General features: G+C 40.2%; 2 protein-coding genes across 5 annotated transcripts in view; one reads left to right on the top strand and one right to left on the bottom strand.

The window, feature by feature from the left end:
- itga5 (integrin, alpha 5 (fibronectin receptor, alpha polypeptide)) overlaps positions 1–3,393 on the top strand; it is a 57,662-nt gene extending 54,269 nt beyond the window's left edge. Inside the window, exon 30 of the mRNA XM_066670904.1 lies at positions 582–3,393. Within this exon, the coding sequence (XP_066527001.1) occupies positions 582–662 (81 nt within the window). The 3' untranslated portion in view covers positions 663–3,393. The remainder of the gene's footprint in view (positions 1–581) is intronic.
- A 668-nt stretch (positions 3,394–4,061) lies between these two features.
- Positions 4,062–18,066, bottom strand: part of rapgef3 (Rap guanine nucleotide exchange factor (GEF) 3) — a 47,393-nt gene continuing 33,388 nt past the window's right edge. For all 4 annotated transcript variants that reach the window (XM_066671883.1, XM_066671886.1, XM_066671884.1 and 1 more), the window contains 16 exons: positions 16,743–16,821; positions 16,421–16,571; positions 15,800–15,882; positions 15,224–15,254; positions 13,904–13,982; positions 13,599–13,736; positions 13,221–13,318; positions 12,363–12,488; positions 10,512–10,693; positions 7,301–7,391; positions 7,165–7,215; positions 6,441–6,528; positions 6,287–6,351; positions 6,026–6,080; positions 5,815–5,886; positions 4,062–5,168 (listed from right to left, as the gene is read on the bottom strand). In XM_066671883.1, the coding sequence (XP_066527980.1) occupies positions 5,050–5,168; positions 5,815–5,886; positions 6,026–6,080; positions 6,287–6,351; positions 6,441–6,528; positions 7,165–7,215; positions 7,301–7,391; positions 10,512–10,693; positions 12,363–12,488; positions 13,221–13,318; positions 13,599–13,736; positions 13,904–13,982; positions 15,224–15,254; positions 15,800–15,882; positions 16,421–16,571; positions 16,743–16,821 (1,508 nt within the window). In that variant the 3' untranslated portion in view covers positions 4,062–5,049. The remainder of the gene's footprint in view (positions 5,169–5,814; positions 5,887–6,025; positions 6,081–6,286; positions 6,352–6,440; positions 6,529–7,164; positions 7,216–7,300; positions 7,392–10,511; positions 10,694–12,362; positions 12,489–13,220; positions 13,319–13,598; positions 13,737–13,903; positions 13,983–15,223; positions 15,255–15,799; positions 15,883–16,420; positions 16,572–16,742; positions 16,822–18,066) is intronic.

An 18,066-nucleotide genomic window follows, 5' to 3' on the forward strand; every position in this document is an offset into this window, starting at 1 on the left:
ATTTCAAACTGCTCTGAGAGCACTGAGGAGAATGTAACGTTAAACTATTTAAGGTGGAACTTTGCTCTGTTTAATGTAAAAATAACTTTTTCACAATTAAAAGTGGAGAGAAGTATATAAAGGCACTCAAAATATAATTAGAGCACCGTTAAATGTGGAACGGACAGGAAGTTTTTCACATGCAGTGTCTTGTTTGTCGTTGAAAATGAAACAAACTGACTAAACCAGCACATTTCTACAGCCACACATCTGTTTACCGGAGAATCAACGTCAGTTACAACACACTCGCTTACTCCTCAGTCTTCAGTGTGGTGCCCAATCTCACCTCCCCTACCTGATTTCACCTGAGCAAGGCAGCACACTGTGGCACACATTTCCACCGACACATAACATAGTCACGTTACGCTGCGGACACTGGGAGACTTCCTAACTTTGATGCAGTTACTTTCATGAGTTTTTAAGGACATTGTAATCACGGTAATTTACATTAAAAAGGTGATACTGTCAGGAATTTTAGTTTCTGCAACTCTTTCATGTCTAACTTGAAGCTTGCTTTATCTTCGTTCTCTCTTTCCCCTCAGCTTGGTTTCTTCAAGAGAACCCCCTATGGCACTGCCATGGAGAAGGCCCAGCTCAAACCCCAGGCTGCGTCTGAGGCCTAAACGGGGCCGGAGACGTCCACGAGCACAACCAAAGGATATATGAAAAGCCATGAAAAACGGAAAGAAGACCAGACTGCAGTAGAAGAGGAAAGAGAAAAGACCACTGGATCTCCATTGCACTGCACTGGATGGAAAGACCCTAAGGACTCAAAGCCAAATGAATGTCTTTTGAAATGTTCTTTATTTTATTTTATTTTATTTTATTTTTATCTTTTTGCTGTGGGTTTGGATTTCATTCATCAGTAATAACCTGACACTCTACAGTATTTAAGAAGATTTTCCGGTGGTTTTAACAGAAGTCCCCTATGTGTTTAGCTCAAGGAAGTATCTTCTTTACTTTTTTTTTTTCTTCTTTTTTTCCCGCACTCATATATACAGCATTCACCGTCCGCAGTTACTTTAACACATTTTTGGTGCTAGCAACGAGTGTCCACGACTCCTTCACTCCCGTTGTTATTTGTTTATTTTGTGCGTATGTACCAACACCTCATCACCTTCGCCTTTGTTTCTGCTGTGCCATTTATAGTCGTTTTCGATTTGCCTTGAGGATTACATGTCTGAAGGAAGGGTTTCGGAGGAACTGGGAGGTCCTCATTTTTTTAATACTTTTTTCTCACTTCTGTATCTTCAGGAAAAAAAAAAAAAGGAAAAAAAAAAGTCAGTGTCTGTCTCAGGTGATCAGGTGGAACAGCTGTGCTCAGATCAGGTGTCGCCGCATTCGCAGGAACTTAGAAACCCAATCAGGGAAGAAAAGGAAAAAAAAATGAAAACAAAAACAAAAAAAAATCAAATGGAGAAGTTCTCTGAGCACGACCGTCCACTCCCTGCTGACCGTCAGAGAGTTCAACAAGTCATCCGGGACATGACTGGATCCACTGCAAGCCTGTGAAGCCTTTGCCAATTTGCCTTGAAGCAGAGCTGTGCTTTGCCGTACAGATCACCGTCCAGCCTTCCCCATGGCGTACACTGCAGGGTGGGCTCGGTGGACCAGCCAAAGGAGAGGCACACCCATAGCCGGCTGTTTACTCATAAATCCTTCCTACCTGTGTTGGAAAGGCGGGAAAAGTGCAGGAAGGTCACTTTACATGGCCGTATCGGGGTTGACTCGGCGCCCCTGTCAGATGAGCGGGTTTCCGGGGAACCGCAGACATTACCCATCCGAGGCAGCGTTCAGTCTCGCCCAGGGACTGAATGTTCAACACACTATTATAGATTATCTACGTTTTGTCTGTGTGGTTTATTTGATGTTTTATTTTTTCGTTTTTAACTTTATCTTTTTATTTTCGAGTCTCGGGTGAGTGCAGTCTTCACTGTAAAGTTTCCCGGGTGGTTCTGCGGAGACATGACGGAGAGGATTTAAAAAAAAACAAAACAAAAAAAAACAAATGGATCTTGGAATGTGGATCTTGTTCGGAACTTTTTATTCTGAAGATCTGAAGGTGTGTGAGGATTTGTGTGTGTGTATGTGTGTGTGCGTTTGATTGAGAGTGCTATGCCCAGTTGCTTAGTTCTGCTCCTGGACGTCCTCAAGGAGCTCCACCACAAAGTGCTTGCTCGGAGACGGAGAAGCAAATCGATTTAAGTTTGTTTCTCTGTTTCTTCTGAATGAAAGTTGCTGGGCATAGGGGAAGGCATAGGATCTGTGTGTAAAGTGCAATACTGTTATTTCTCTGTCGAAACCTAATGTATTTTTTGCCTTCTGTCACTGTGTATTCATACTCTTACTGCGCTTTTCCACTGCATAGTTCCTATTCAGCTCGGCTAGGCTCAGCTCTACACGCTAATTGGATCCCTGGTACGAGTTGGTTTGCAATTACAACGTCTCACAAATGGCAAGTTTGTGCTGGACATCTGCATAGTCTCTCTCGAGCCAATTAGATTTCTGCAAGGTTTTACACATCATGGTTTAGTCCGGCTCGGCTCACTTGGAACCACGAGAGGGCAGGGAATAAAAAATAAGTGCCCGCTTTTAGGTACCAGGTCCATAATTAGCGTAATCGAAGAGCACAGACACACACACACAAAAAAGCAGAGTAGAGCCTAGCAGAGTCAAGTAGGAACCATGCAGTGGCAAAATGCCATTAGCCATGTTTTTATAGACAACAGCCTGTTGAATTGGGTTGAGTTTATTTTTTAACAATTTCAGAACATTGTTTGGAAAAGACCCGCGCGACTGTTAAGTACCCCGTCACAGCTTTTTATCTTTCTCCATAGATTTATACGGGCACCAAACAAATACGTTTTAGCAGTAAGTGTCTGAGAAATCTAAATCCGAGTAACGGTGCTGTGAACGTTCATTTTATTGGTTTCAAATCTGTCCTAGCTGGACTGACAGTCTTGAGCTGTGTTGTTACAAACATTTTTTTTTAAATGCAGCCTTGTCATGATTTAAAACTTTTCATTTTTTTTCTTGAGACCTCAAATATTTGAAATTTCTTCCCACTTTGTTGTTTATTTATACCTCCAGATTTTTCTTTAGAAGGAGGAAGCACTGGCTATATCTACGTTTTGTTTTATTTCTTTCCCCCTCTCATTCTTCCATATACTTTTTTTTTTCTCTTTTTGTTTAAAGTTGTAAATATAATTTGGCAAGGAGAATTTTAAAAAGAAATTTTCAGCTGAAACTCTTATTTGAAGTAAAATTTGATCGCCCCATATTGGGGAGAGTTGGAGGAATGTTATGGTAATTATTTGTATGGCATTTTACAGTTTGCATTTCAAATAAATCTTCCAGTTTGTACAAGCTGTGGTGGTGTTTTTTTGCTGTAGATATGGTGCAGTAGTTTGGCCTGAGAAGTCGGAGACCACCGTGATGTTGGTCCATTGGCCGGAGTACACCAGCACCTGATTTTACTTGATTCTGCAGATCTTCTTAAAATCAGATCTGATTTTAGCACAGTGCTGTATGTTGTCTTAACATAAAGTAAACATTTGTTCATTCGTTCATCAATTCGTTCACTCAGCTTCTCTAACGACTTTGTTTGGAAAAGATGCCAGATCATCACCCACACACAACCAGTCACACACACCTGTGGACACATTTCATGTATTCACCTAGTCACACACAAACACACACACCTGTGTGTAATTTCACACACTCACCCAGTCATTCTCACACACACACAAACACTAACACAAACAAGTTTCATGCATCCACACAGTCACTCTCACCTGGGGTCAGTCTCACACACGCACCCGTGAACAACTTCACACATTTGATCCATCCACCTGCATGCATGTTTGGAGTGTGGGAGGAAACCCATGCAAACACAGTGAGAACACACCACACTTCTCACAGACTGAGACTCATAGTTGGGATTAAACCCACAGCCCCAAGACAGTATCCACTCATTTAAACAATATCTTAATAATTTATTTAACAAAAATAAACATGTACATTTGATATGAAATACATTTAATACAATGTTTGATAATAATCTACAAAACATCTTGCATTGTTTTCAGAGAGCGTAGCTTATCTACAACCGGTGTTAGAAATCTACACTTTCACTGGCCTCTGGCAACGGAGTTAAGAAGCTTATCCTGTAAGGTTTGTCAGTACTCTACATCTTCCTTATTTAAGAGGACTACGTGCTCTAAGTACAGCTGTAAAAAAGGACACTTCTGGTAAGGCATCATAGCCTTGGATTTGCAAGTTAAAGGAGCAGTAGGTAACATTTTCCCCTTAAAATTACAGCTTCAAAATCATTGTGATTATTCACTGGGCAGTAACAGGAAGAGTTAAGCCTCTGTCGTTGTTATTCTGGGCTCAGCACTGCAGAAACTGCACTATGTAACTTTTGGGGAGGGTAGGAAACCACCCCTTCCCCCCCTTATGACTCCAGGAGAGGACCGTGTTATAAAATTGGATTATACTCTGCAGTTCTAGGGGGAGCCCAGGAGCAGAAATCTTACCTAATGTTCCTTTAACCTGAACGCCTTTAAAGTTCCTTTAGAGCTTAAAAGAGAAATAAGTCGTTTTTACCAAGGAACATGATTTACGAAAGTGATTATTATATTTTACACTTTCCAAAAAAGCCTTCCTCAGCTTGGCAGAACAGGACGGGACCAGTTTTACGCTCCGGGGGTCCACCACATGGGGGCGAGCATGTTTAAAAAAGGTTTAGTACAGAATCTCCAGGCAGTTTCATTAATGTTAAGAAAAATCGTTGGAGAAAACGAGTGATTACTCCCCTAAGTAATGTCCAGTTTTGGTGAAGGTGAACTGTTTGGACGCTGCTCGGGTGAGACCCTTCCAGTCATTAACCTCAGTTACAGGGCCATCATGGCATGGAATGGAATCCCCTCAAGAAACACAAGTGCAGGATGGTCCTCCTCCAATATGGAGGTGGACTGGTGAAAGGACAGTGAGGCTGGAGCTAGGCCGTTAGTGCTCTATGGCTCTGGAAAGCTGGGTCAGTTTCTTCTGATTGTCAATGACCTTCATGTTCTGGATGTAGTGCCTTATGTTGACCACGTTGCGGAAGGTCATCGCCTGCTCCGAATCTGAATGGACATAAAAATAATTACTTGTATCCTACAATCATCGTCCACTTCATCAGCTCCACTGTCCACAGGAGCACTGTGTAGTTCTACAATTACAGACTAGTCCATCTGTTTCATACAAAGCAGGTGTGATGTGGTGGTGGATCATTCTCAGTGCTGCAGTGACACTGACGTGGTGGTAGTGTGTGCTGGTGCGAGTGGATCAGACACAGCAGTGCTGCTGGAGTTTTTAAACCCTGTGTCCCCTCTCTGTCCACTCTGTGAGACACTCCTCCCTCGTTGGTCCACCTTGTAGATGTAGAGTCAGAGACAGTAGCTCATCTGTCGCTGCACAGTGTGTGTCGCTCGTCCTCTAGTCCTTCATCAGTGACACAGGACGCTGTCGGCTGGATGTTTTTGGTAGATTGACTATTCTGAGCCCAGCAGTGACACTGAGGGTTTAAAAACTCCAGCAGCACTGCTGTGTCTGATCCACTCACACCACCACATCAGTGTCACTACAGCACACATCACACTTGGTCAGTGGAGCTGATAAAACGGACAGTGAGTGTAGATACCGTTGTGTTCCTAATCCAGTGATCATTCAGTGTATATTTTTCATGTTTGTTCTCTTCCAGGCTTGAGAATTTGCAGAAGCTCAACTTACATGTAGATATTCGTATAGCAGGAGCCTCCAGGAACATCCGCTCTGTGAGGCCTTTCTGAGGGGATGAAGGCACTGAAAATAGGAAAGAAAATGTTATTTAAAGGTTTATTCGTCACCGAACAAAATTACAAGATTTTTTCTCCCCAGAGACATTGGAGTCTCTGTTGAGCTTGCAATAGCCACTATCTACCACAAGGAGGAGCAGTCTCACCGTAAGGTTGGCTCCTACAGCCTCGGACTATCTTCACCGTCTTGGCGATCATGCGCTGAGAACATTCAAGACAGTGGAAAATTACAGCAAGTAAAATGTTTAAAAATTAAGTAAATAACAAACTAAAACCAACCAAACAAACAAACAAACCTAAAAAATAAAAAAACCTAAAAAATAAAAAACCCCAAACCTAAATATTAATATTGGCACTGTACTTGTCTTACGCCATGTTTTTAGGAGTAGTCTTCCCTCAAACCTTACCATTTTCTCAAAGTTGACCAGGTTATCCGTGTAATTCTTGTTTCCCTCGTGGATGAACGTCATGTCTGAAGAGAGATTGGTCTGGATGAGTTATAAGTTTATATGTTTAAAGCTTACATGAGTACAGTGTGATGGTACAACAAACGGACAGTACCTTTCAGCAGTAGGGGCATGAAGGGGATGTATGGTGAGCTGAGCTTGGCCACGACTAGTCTGTACGCTCTGTGATTGCGAGATGGATCCTTTCAGAATAAATAAAGTGATAAAATATGAATTAAAATTTCACAGAGCATGTATGAGAGGATGAACTTGGGGTAAGAAAGCATGCAGAGAAACAGCTGGACTACAGTCTTACAGTAAAAACAGTTTATAATGTTACCCCATGGATTAATGTGTAATTAAAGGAACACTAAGTAATATTTTTACCTTGAACCTACAGCCTCAAAATCATTGTGATGCTTCACTGAGATGCAATAGGGAGATCAGTGCCTTTGTCTTTGCTGCTGTAGGCTCAGCACTGTAGAAACGGCACTATGTAACTTATGGAGGAAACCACCTCCTTTCCCTCCCTCAGCCTCCTCATTGATTTCAGTATAGTGAAGTAAAAATTAATTACACTAGGTGGAGCACCAGGAGGATAAAAATAACCAATTCTTTCATTGTGTGTAACCGGAGGAAACAGGAGCACCGGGAGGAAACCCACACAGACACAGGGAGAACACACCAAACCCCTCACAGACAGTCACCTGGAGCGGGACTTGAACCCACAACATCCAGGTACCTGGAGCTGTGTGACACAGACACGGGGTGCTGTAGAAACTCAGCACCCGCCACATCCTGCTCCCTGGGTCTGTGCATGGTTCTGATGCTACACTCACCAGTAACCTCTCATAGGCACAGTAGATCCGCTTGGTTTTGTTTGGCACTCTCTGTTAAAGACAAAATAGGAGATGTTAGCTGAATTGAACTCACTAATAAGATAAGTCTCGGCAGGTATAGATCACATTCACCCACCTCCCATGTCTTATAGAGCCTCTGCACTGCAGTGTTACTCAGGCCGAACATCACGGCAAAGAAGGAGTTGAGGTTTTTCTGCTCCTTTAACCTACAACAGAGGGCGGCAGATAAGTCAGTCCTTACCTGGTAAGCAATTCTGAGCTTTGATACTACATTGATAATTATACAGAGTTAAGGGTTTTCTACAAAACCTTGTGTTATTTACTAATGGTTATTATGGATATTACATGAGTGGTGGATAAGCCCCAGAACTGTGGTAACATCAGCAGGGTAGTGGCATTGCAGAGTGAGTTATGAGTTGGAAAATGGAGACATTTGTTTATAGTCTGAGCCACAAACTGCTCTGAAGCATTCATTTTCTTTAATAAAGCTTCTGTGTCTGATGCCAAATCGCTCCCTGAAATTTTACTCAGCAAATTAAGAGATTTGGATTAAGAATTCCTCAATACTACACTGAGATGTTATAATAAATTTAAAAAAGATCTGTTTCCTCTCCCCAGTTTTTCATGCACATCACACTACGCATTTATCTCCCTCCCAAACATTAGGACGTAATAACGGATTCATTTTATGTTTGTGATGAAATTTTTGTTTGACACCAGTAACATAAACAAAATTCCACTGTATTGATCTTAATCTTGCTCATTCTGAAGTAGGCCTGTCTGCAAACACTCCCTTGAGTATAAATGACTTCAGAGTTGTGCGCCCCTCCTACATAATCCTAGGATGAATGTGTACAGTTTCAAGTGCTTCAAGTGTATCAGGGTGAGGCTTTCTCCGATCAAATGACGTCGGGCAGGAAAAGCTAGAGGGTGACAAACTGGAGGAACGTGACTAGTTCGGTAAACACCGGCCTTAAACATGATCAGCTTCTACGAAATTTGAATTCAAGGATCTATATAAAGACTTTCTGTGGAAAGCGGGTAAATCCAACCCATTCCGGAGTAAACACAAAAAGAAGGGCTGAGGTAAATGGACGTAAAGCTTATGACTGACCACTTTGTTTATGCTTGGCGCAGGTTGATTCACTTCTTTGAATCTGAAAGCTTCTTAGTCAATGGAACAGTTTACTCTGCAGCTGGTAAATCACATGGCCAGCATATTTGCTCTGCGCACATGACAGTGAATATATGAACTAAGATTAGATTGTCTGAAACTATACTAAGGCCTCAGTTATAATGAGCTAAATATTCTGATAACGAAAATCACCTGCTTCTGATTCATTTTAAAACCCGGCCCCTTCCTCATAGTAGATTAATAGTAGACTTTTTTTTACAAAGTCAATCCATCTAGCAATGTGTTGGTTTTATTTCGGCTGTGGGAAGAAACCAGGGCACCTGGAGGAAACCCAGATAGATACAGGGGGAACACACCACAGTGACTTGAGGTAAGGATTGAACCCAAGAGCTCTAGACCCTAAAGCTGTGTAGCAGCAACACCACCAGACCCTACTCTAGTTTATACAAGCTACTGAAAAATACATCTTAAAAGGCATTACCTTTAGAGGTACACCTTTTAGAAGCAGAACATTTTTATTTAATAAGCTGGTCTCTATTATTGTGGATTTTCATTTAACATTTAAGGAGAAATTATTAATTAATTTATAGGCTCAATATTGGCTGATTTTATCATCTAAATGATGTATTGGTTGAGAGCCATGAATTGGAATACTTCCTAGTATGATTCACTGAGTAAAAGGCAACGTTTCTATAAGGGTTGGTGCAGGTGCTGTTCCTGCCCTGACCACCAGGGGAAGCAGCACAGCCCCAGATCCAATTAGCGAAAACACGCAACACTGCAGTGCCAAACATTCTCTGCTGGTTCTTTTGTCTCATGTGGGCTAAAGACACAGTCAGACACCGGTAGAGGGCTGAGAGATTTCGAGTTTTTTCAAGTCCTCTCACCCTTCTTCTATCCCCTGAGTTTCCCAGGACTCTCTTCCCAGACAGAGGGTATATTTCAGACCAATGGCTTAAAAAGGTCAGTGCCCTTCTGTTGGTAGGCCACTGCTTGTCCACTATTGGACCACTCACATCACTATCTTGCATACATGCTCTAGTCTTAATCGCCTTAAACAGATTTTTGTTGCACAGAGGCTTTTATTTTGGAAAATATGCTTAATAAAACACACAGCACCCCACAATAATGAGTAGTAAATATATACAATTATGTTAAATGTCAACACTGCTGGATTAAAATGATTTGCTAATCTAATTAACAAAGAATAACATGAAGGTAATGAAGGAAAAATCATTAAATTGAGCTGTGAATAGAAAAGTACTAAAGTGTCATTGTGTTGGTGGTCTGCCCAGAAAAGGCAGAGTAAAACACCAATGTTTCTCCAGCTCTGCCCTGTCTTTTTGCCCCCTGGGTTTCTTTTCGCTTGGATATTCCAGTCTGGGTTTTTTTTTCTCATTTTATATTTTCCCGCTCTTTCTCCTTGTTTCTTTTTGGGAAAGATAGTTTGTTATTTATTGCCCTCAGTCAGTAAGGAGGCAGGCTGGCCCTTTGTCCCCTTTTGTTCTTTTTCCCGCCCAAACTTGACCTGAACATGGGTGGATTTTTTTGTGTTTTTTCCCTTTTGTTTCTGGCACTTTATTTTATTGTGCCATCTTGAAATTGCCCAAAAAAGAGGCGCAACTGTACGTAATTAAACCTAACGCTGATTAGACTGTGGTACTCAGAGGCGGGGCAAACCACCTGGCAGAGCTTTGTTAATACTGTGACAGAATGAGAAAAATAAGGGTGAGGGTGCAAATATTTCCTCCCTTTCCTTTTTCCTTTGTCGCCCTTCACCCTAATGAACCCATGTACAGGGTGCAACTGCCAATTTTTAGAGCAACTTCGAAAACAAAATGTAACATCACTGAAAATGACAGTGGAGCAAACCACTACGAGGCAGACGCGGGGGGATTCAGTCCTAAAACCTAAAATCATATCATTTAGCACAGGTCTTACAGTGCATATTACTATTTATTATTAAAAATATACGGTTATATTTAGAATCACTATTTGGGGAGGGGGCAGTGTCCCCTCTGCCCTCTTCTGGGATATCTGCCCCTGATGTATTTTAAAGCCAAAGCGGCAGCAGAAAACTTCTTGGATCATAGAAATGTCACCAGAAAAGCAGACGATACCACCATCTGACCTTCACTATTGCACACCTCAAATGCAAATCCTCCCCCTGTTTCAGTAAAGTAACACTCACACTGTTGCAATCTTGATAAACTTCTTGAGCAGTGTGGCTCTCTTCATCAGGTCCTCACACAGGCAGAGTTCAGTCACCACCCAATACTGCACCTCATTGAAGCGGCGCACAAACCGCTCCAGGTTAGCTGTGGTGGCCCCTGGAAACTTGTGTCGACCAAAAATGTAGTAGACCAGCTCGACCTGTGGCGTAACAAAGGTTTTAGACATTAGGTATGGATTTAGACATGTTCCATTAACATTAGCAAATCATACAAAGTCTCTCTAGGTCAACTCTCACTATAAGGAGAGCAAACAAATCTTGGCCTTTTGTGCTTTTGTCCTTTAATATATGACACTGAAAAGGAAACAGCACTCACACCATGGGCTCTGACAAATGCTTCACTGGCTATTCTGTAGTGAACTGATTATAAAGTGACTAAAAGGGGATATACTGTACATAATTTCCACAAGTCAACACAGGCAAAACACTCCAAACATCAAACACCACAGCAGCATTCACCACTGGTCACTTTCTGGCCACAGTAAAGGTGCTGTAGTTACATGTCCAGAGTAGAGCTGAGTGTTAGAGCAAAACCATAACCTCATGATGCTTCAGTGCACTCTAATAATACTGGTTAAGCATGATAATTGTAAGTTATTTATTATTTTTTTTTTTACATTTATTTTAGTATTTGTTTAGCTGCATTGCAGCTAAATCCAGTTAGACAGGCTTGGCCATGCTAGTGATGCCCTCATTGTAACCAAATACTGATTAAAGAACCAGATTAAAAGCATGAATTTACAGTGTGTGTACATAGGACAGGATTATTGAATCTTCACTAAAACAATCTAAAAATCCAATTCTTGGATGTTTTCTCCAGAACGGCAACAGCAAAGATTCTCATGGCTTTCTCATGGCCAAATGACGTTAGTGAGCAAAAGCTGCACGAGAACTAGAGGAAAGGGATTGGCTGGATAAATATTGTCTTTAGAAAGGTGGAACTTAAAGCTAATGCCTTTTTTAAAATCCAGCATATTGTGTGGTGGAATCACTGACAACAGTGCTCCTGCTTGACATATTTGGACTTGGCTTCTGTACAGATTTCAAAGTAGAGCTCCAAGGAAGGGCTTTCTAATAAAGTGGGCAGGGAGTATTTCAGATTTTTTTTTTTTGTTCCCCAACCCCTTCTACAAAAGCTACAGTTTTGCTTGGACAGTGATGATTTACTGCATCAACCCAATCAGTGTTTAAACTGAGTTAAACTCTTAGTCATGTGGAATTAAATTATGCAAAAAGACGTAAATGTACTGACTAATAGCATGAGGCTCTGTGGTGAGCAGATAAATCTGGGGCAGGTGTTTGAGCACAGGAGGTGTCAGCAGGACGCCAGTGAAGCTTCTTAAATCCTGACTCATTCTGCCTCCGACGCTTCGTATCTGATAAGGCATGTGTCTATGAGTCTCAGTCAGATCAGATACACAACCTCCTACTATGGCTTTTGATGTTGGTTCCAGAGAAGCTGAAAGAAATGTGATCTACCTGCATAGCACCTTAAGTGATTTGTATGATCAAGCTCAGTAATGAAGGAAACAAATTGTTAATGTCTGGCACTGTACCAACAAGCACAAGTTACATTGGAGAACGTGACCAATGAAATACCATGCAGAGGATGGTATCACATGATAGAGAATAACCCTGTTTTAGGCAGAGGACTAGGTGTAGGTGTAAATACCTGAGCAACACACTATAACAATGACAGTCCCTGGGTAAGACTCCTAACATTTATTTCCTATAATTTTTGTAGGAGAGTGTCATGTTGGATTAGTTTTTTTCATATGCCATTTAAAAATATTCATCCAGGATTGTTACCTCGTGCATGGCTGTGAAGAGCTCCCAGTCGTAGTTGGTCATCTGGCTAGCGATGTCCTTAGAGCACATCTGTTCCAGAGTTTCTGTGCTACTCTGTTCTGGACCAAGCTGCTCCTTCAGAGGGGTCTGTTGTACACAAACATTTGACAGCTATTCAGCATGTGTGTGTGTTTTTTTATAAACTAATTTTTAGATATTAATTTGGCCCCAACTTCTTCCCAGACTTCACTTTTTAAATTTACAATATATTTCACATTACATTTTATTTATGCTGAAACATATCATCGCTGCACAATGAAAAACATGGATCATGTTTAACAAAAGGGGGCAGGGGAAGGGGGTACCTAGTAATTTTGGAGCATTTATATTGGTCCATTCATCATGAAATATTAACACAGTGTGAAGGATGGCTGCTGTGTTTAAATGATGCGGTAAACTAAACGTCCACAAACATAGAGATACATGTTTTAATTGGATATGCTCTACAAGAGTGCAAATTCAGACCTTGTATAAGTAACGAAACCAATAGCCTGATGTTTTTTTCCCCATTAAATCTTCTTTCTGATGCTCGCTGAATATTTTACTGAGCAAATTAAGAGATTTCAATTCAAAAGTCATCAAATCTACACTGAGACGTTATCATAAATTAATAAAAAAAATTAATTACCTTAAAAAACTAATCTACCTCCCAACAGTACAAAGAAGTACTAACATTTTAACTTCCAATTTCTAATTAAAAATTTTAATTCTAATTTTTGTGAGTATTTTTATTTTTATCAAAATAAAATATTAATTTAAATCCTGAGTATGTCTGGTCTGGTGCACACAGGAGGTAGATTGAGGTAAAAAGCCACTCACCAGCTGCTCCACCTGTGAGACAGGGCACAGAAAAAGTCTCTCGTTTAGCCCCAGGGACGTAGAGACGGCGGTGGCATCTACCTTCAGCTGAACTCTCTCTAACAGGCAATAGAGCAAAAATGTTATTTGTCATGCTGGAACAGTGGAAAACAGTTCTAAGTTTAAAGCCCACAATACAGCGGATACTCTACACTGTGACGTCAGCTGTGACCCATGGAGAACTCCCCGCTGTGGTGATATTGATGCTCTTATTCAGTGTGCTATTGCTTGACTACCATGATTATTAAGTAGCTAATATGAAAGGTAAATTGTAATAGCCACTACAGCTAATAGCTATGCTAATATTACAATCTGATATCCAGAATCTCTGGGCCTTACCTCCTGAAGAGTTCATTTTGACCAGTACATGGTCTCCTCCGGGATTCACCAGAGAAGCCATGATATCCTGAACTGAAGAGTTGACTGGTAGCATTAACGTCACAGTGCTGAGGTCTGCTTTGAAAATCTCATACAAGACTGTGAGGAAATTTAAAAGAACTAATTACTAAGCATGCTCAAGGCTGATCATATAGTCAGTGCTTAAGTGGCATTTAAAAGCATTTGCAACATTTGTTTATCATGCTAAATGACATGTCCTTATGTATAAAACCTTTTACGGACGCCTCCAGAAGATTCAGACCCACCTTTGTCCTGAGCTCTGATTGGCTGACACCTCCCCAGACCCTCATCATAAGCAGCAAACCAATCAAACTTCTGAGTCAGCTGTAATGCGTGAAGAAAACGGAAAACGTTGACCAGATGTAGGCATTTTTACGGTGGAATTCAACTATACACTGGTACAGAAAGCTTCTTATATCAAAACCCTGCTGTTAACGAGATCCCAAATATCCAGGCTCTGAAATACAGCACATGTTTCAGTGCTTATCATCTGAGGTATGACAGATTGAGGGCTGGGAGGGTTGTATGTAGTTTTTCTTTTCATCACTGGAATGTGAGGATTGAGAGCTAGAAGTCAGAGAAGAACACTTTGGCCTGTGTGGAATGCAGAAAGCATTTGAGGGGATGCTGTCAGCTCCAGGTCCCTCAGTGTATTCTACATCTAGCCGTAGAAGGTGGTGTTGATTTTGTTATTTCAGCATTGACTAATTATTACCTACCTCCCAGCTCATAAATGGGGTGAATGATTGTGTGCTCGTTGGAATTATGATGTCTTGATGTTACTGAAGTTATAGTTGCATTTATTTGGCAGAAAATATATTTCAGGGTGAATTTTTAATTTACACAAATGAGTACACAAACCCAAAATATATGATTTGTGATATGATACACAAATCATATCACAATGATATGATATGATTGTAAGGGTTGTAATCTAGAGGTGGGCGATACTGGGAATTTTGGTATCGATCCGATACCAAGTAAATACAGAGCCAGTATCGCTGATATCGATACCGATACTGATACAGCTACTCTTCGCCACGTGACGGTGCAACAGCGGTATTGCTCAATACCAATACCAGCGGTGGTATCGATATTATAGATATTTGGATCCATCCGCTCACCTCTTCCAAGCACTGTTATGTGTACTGAGACATCAATTAATGAAGCTAGAATCAAATTATTATCATAAAAATTATGGAACACAAACACACAATCTATAACCTAAGGCAAGACTGAAGCCTACTCAACTCTTCCAAACCTGGACCCTGCTAAAATCCATGGACATTCAATCACCAAGCAAATGCTTGTCATGATTATGGACATGGATTATTTAAGCCACACTACTGGCCAATCATTTGTTGGCACTGAACTTTGGTGTTTACAACACTATCAGACCATTCACTCTGTTTCTTTTTGTGCTCTAGGTTTATCTGGGAAAGTGCTAAGCTGTTGACTTTTCCAGTGGCTGCTGTGTTTTATCATGCTGTGTCTCAAAGTTCTTGAGGCTGTATTGTTTGGACTCTTATCTGTGCAGCTTTTCCCAGAGATGGAATGGGACTCACCTTCGTCACTGTTTGGCATCCGTTCTCCAGCCTGCAAGGAGAATGGACATAAGGCTGTTAAATGTGTTGTACAAGGTTATAGAGTATGCCTAGCTGCTGAGTTTATAATGGATAGTAGGAGTCAGTAAAGTATGTTTAAAGGCAGAAGAAGCCAAGGCTAGTGTTTACAATTTGATTGCCCTGCAAAGGACTCGCGCCCCCTCCAGGGTGTGTAAACCAAACCTTGTATCTTCATTGTGACAGAGTTATGATTTGGTTGTGTATATGTAGTTTGTTATATGTACACTATTTAAACATTTCTAGATTGCATTAAATTTTTGTCTAAATTGTAATTGTCCAAAATTTGCTGGGAACAAATCGTATTCCTTTCAAAGTTCAACTGGTTAAAAGGTTTTTTTTCTTTTTCTGGAACGTTATTTTGTTGGAGATATTTAATTTTTTCCAATGGTAATAAAATCTCTTATAATAGTGTAATAAAATGTATACAATATAAAAAATAAATATAAATCATAAATGATGCCAGCACCAAACCTAACCTAATACCATTCCCTTTATTTGAGTTTGTGCAGAACTTACATTCTGTTTTTTCTCCTGTCCTTAAGCTGTTCCTTGAGCATGTTTGAGAGTCTTGAGTCACTCATCACTTCGTCTCTCAGTTTCTGTGTCAAGACAAAAAGAATATGAATAAGATCAAGATCAAGTACATCCTGAAGCCAAAACACTGCAAAACGTCATTTCAAGTGAAGCATACACTTAGTGTTTTATATAATACTCATGATTAAACAAACAAAAGAAGCCTATCCTTTAATACTCTATGCAGATATGTTTTAAAAATGTAATTATAAATAGTAATAGTATTAGTCTATTGAAATAAGGGTTGTGTTAAAACTGTGGATTCTACACATCTGCTGCTACCACATCTGTGTTGGCAAGTTGATAAAGAGATGATTAAAATATTTTACAAATGACCATTTGCACACATAATGTTATATTTGGCAGCAAATATGAAGCCTCAAATCTATCAATAGAAAGATTACACAGCTTAAAATACACAGGTATGTAATTATGTAAATATTACAATGTAAACACAAAGTAATTACATGATAACTACACAAAATGGCTGTTTCATTACCCTATAAAAACATTGACAGCTGCAGTTATAAGTTAAATATGATTCAGTGAGTGCCAAACACACACCTCCAGAAACTGTGAGGCCACTGGGTCCTCCTTCAACAGTGGTCCATAGAATGCCACCCACTGACCCACCAGCTTGACTATCTTCTGTTTGGTGTTGAGAGCATAGGCAGCCTTCTCCAGCTCAGAGCCTTCGGAGGGCTCAGCGTGGTAGGTGCAGCCAGGGTTAAGGAGACATTTACTTAATATCTATCAAAGGGATCATTCATCCCATACATTCACAACAGGACACTTGAAAATAGAGTTCAGCCACAAGTTACAGACATGTATTGTTTGAGGAATGAGGACCAGTGGAGGTTAATTAGGATTGGGAATGAATGGATATTGATGCTGAAGGGCAGGGCAGAGCTGTGTAGAAGGCATGAAGACTTGGTGTGTGAGAAGGAAGTCACCAATACAAGGATCTGCAGAGATGGGGGAAAACAAACACGGCCATTTTTAAACAATATCAGGATGTGTGCTATAGTGATTTGGTCACATGTGTATCGTATGAATGTAAATACTAAGATGGAACTAGAACCTAAGAGTTTAATCATAAACTCAGCAACAAAATCACTTCCTTCTGCCGTTTTAGTATAAAACAGTAGCTTTTGTAGCTTTTAAAAAAAGACCTTATTTTGAACATGTTCCTTTTACATTTAGATATTAAGACATTTAGGTTTGTTTCTGTGAATTGTGGGGACATTACAAAACCTTCCATTGTTTTTTTTTGGAGACCTAGCCTTAGCTTTAGATGTAACCTTGTTTATAAGCACTAGTCTGAATCCTGATCCTAACCATAACCTTAAATCTTGATCAAATTTATATTGTGACGTCCCCACAAGGAAGAGAAGTCCACACAATGTGTGTGTAAACATGTTTTGGAGACACACACACACACACACAAACAGGCTCATTAAAGAGGACTTGCTTTCCTCCAGCCTGTCTGGGAAAACACCGGAACATTTGGAGACAGCGTGCTGTTTTTCAGCACAATTTAAATAAATAAAAAAGTATTTTAATAATAACAAATTAATCTGCATTAAATATTTATATGTAACTATCCATTTATCTGCGACACATGTTTGTTTGTGTGCACATTTTTCTTAATTCAAACTTTTGTCTGAACTTTGAACATTGAGTTTAATGTTAGCTCACATTTCTAGCATTAGCTAGCACCAGCTTAGCATTTCCTCAGAAAATTAAGAAATTTCAATTCAAATATCACAAAAACTACTCTAAAATGTTATAGTACAGTAAGCAACTTTCCCCTAACCAGTTTGTTGTGCATACCACTTTACACTTACATATTTATCTCACCTCCATAAAAATGAAGGAAATACTAGCATTGTAACTTGTGATTAATCATGATTAATGACAGAATGTCCCTGTGATTAATGCTTTTACATTTTTTCAATCGATTGGCACCACTATATAGGTCTCTCTTTCTGTACTCTTCCTTTTGCCAAGTGTCTGTAGAACATTTTGTTTAGAACAACCACCTTCCATTAATGGAATTATCAGGAATGCACATTTTCACTGAGAATGAATCCTATTAAAGAGACTATAAATTATGTAAATATATAGTAACTCCATAAAACAGGGTTGGAACACTGACACATGTCTGTTTTGTGTGTGCTACGGTGTTTCTGTCACTGGATAAAACATGC

The sequence above is a fragment of the Hoplias malabaricus genome, chromosome 5 (assembly GCF_029633855.1).
Source record: "Hoplias malabaricus isolate fHopMal1 chromosome 5, fHopMal1.hap1, whole genome shotgun sequence".
NCBI classification, from domain to species: domain Eukaryota; kingdom Metazoa; phylum Chordata; class Actinopteri; order Characiformes; family Erythrinidae; genus Hoplias; species Hoplias malabaricus.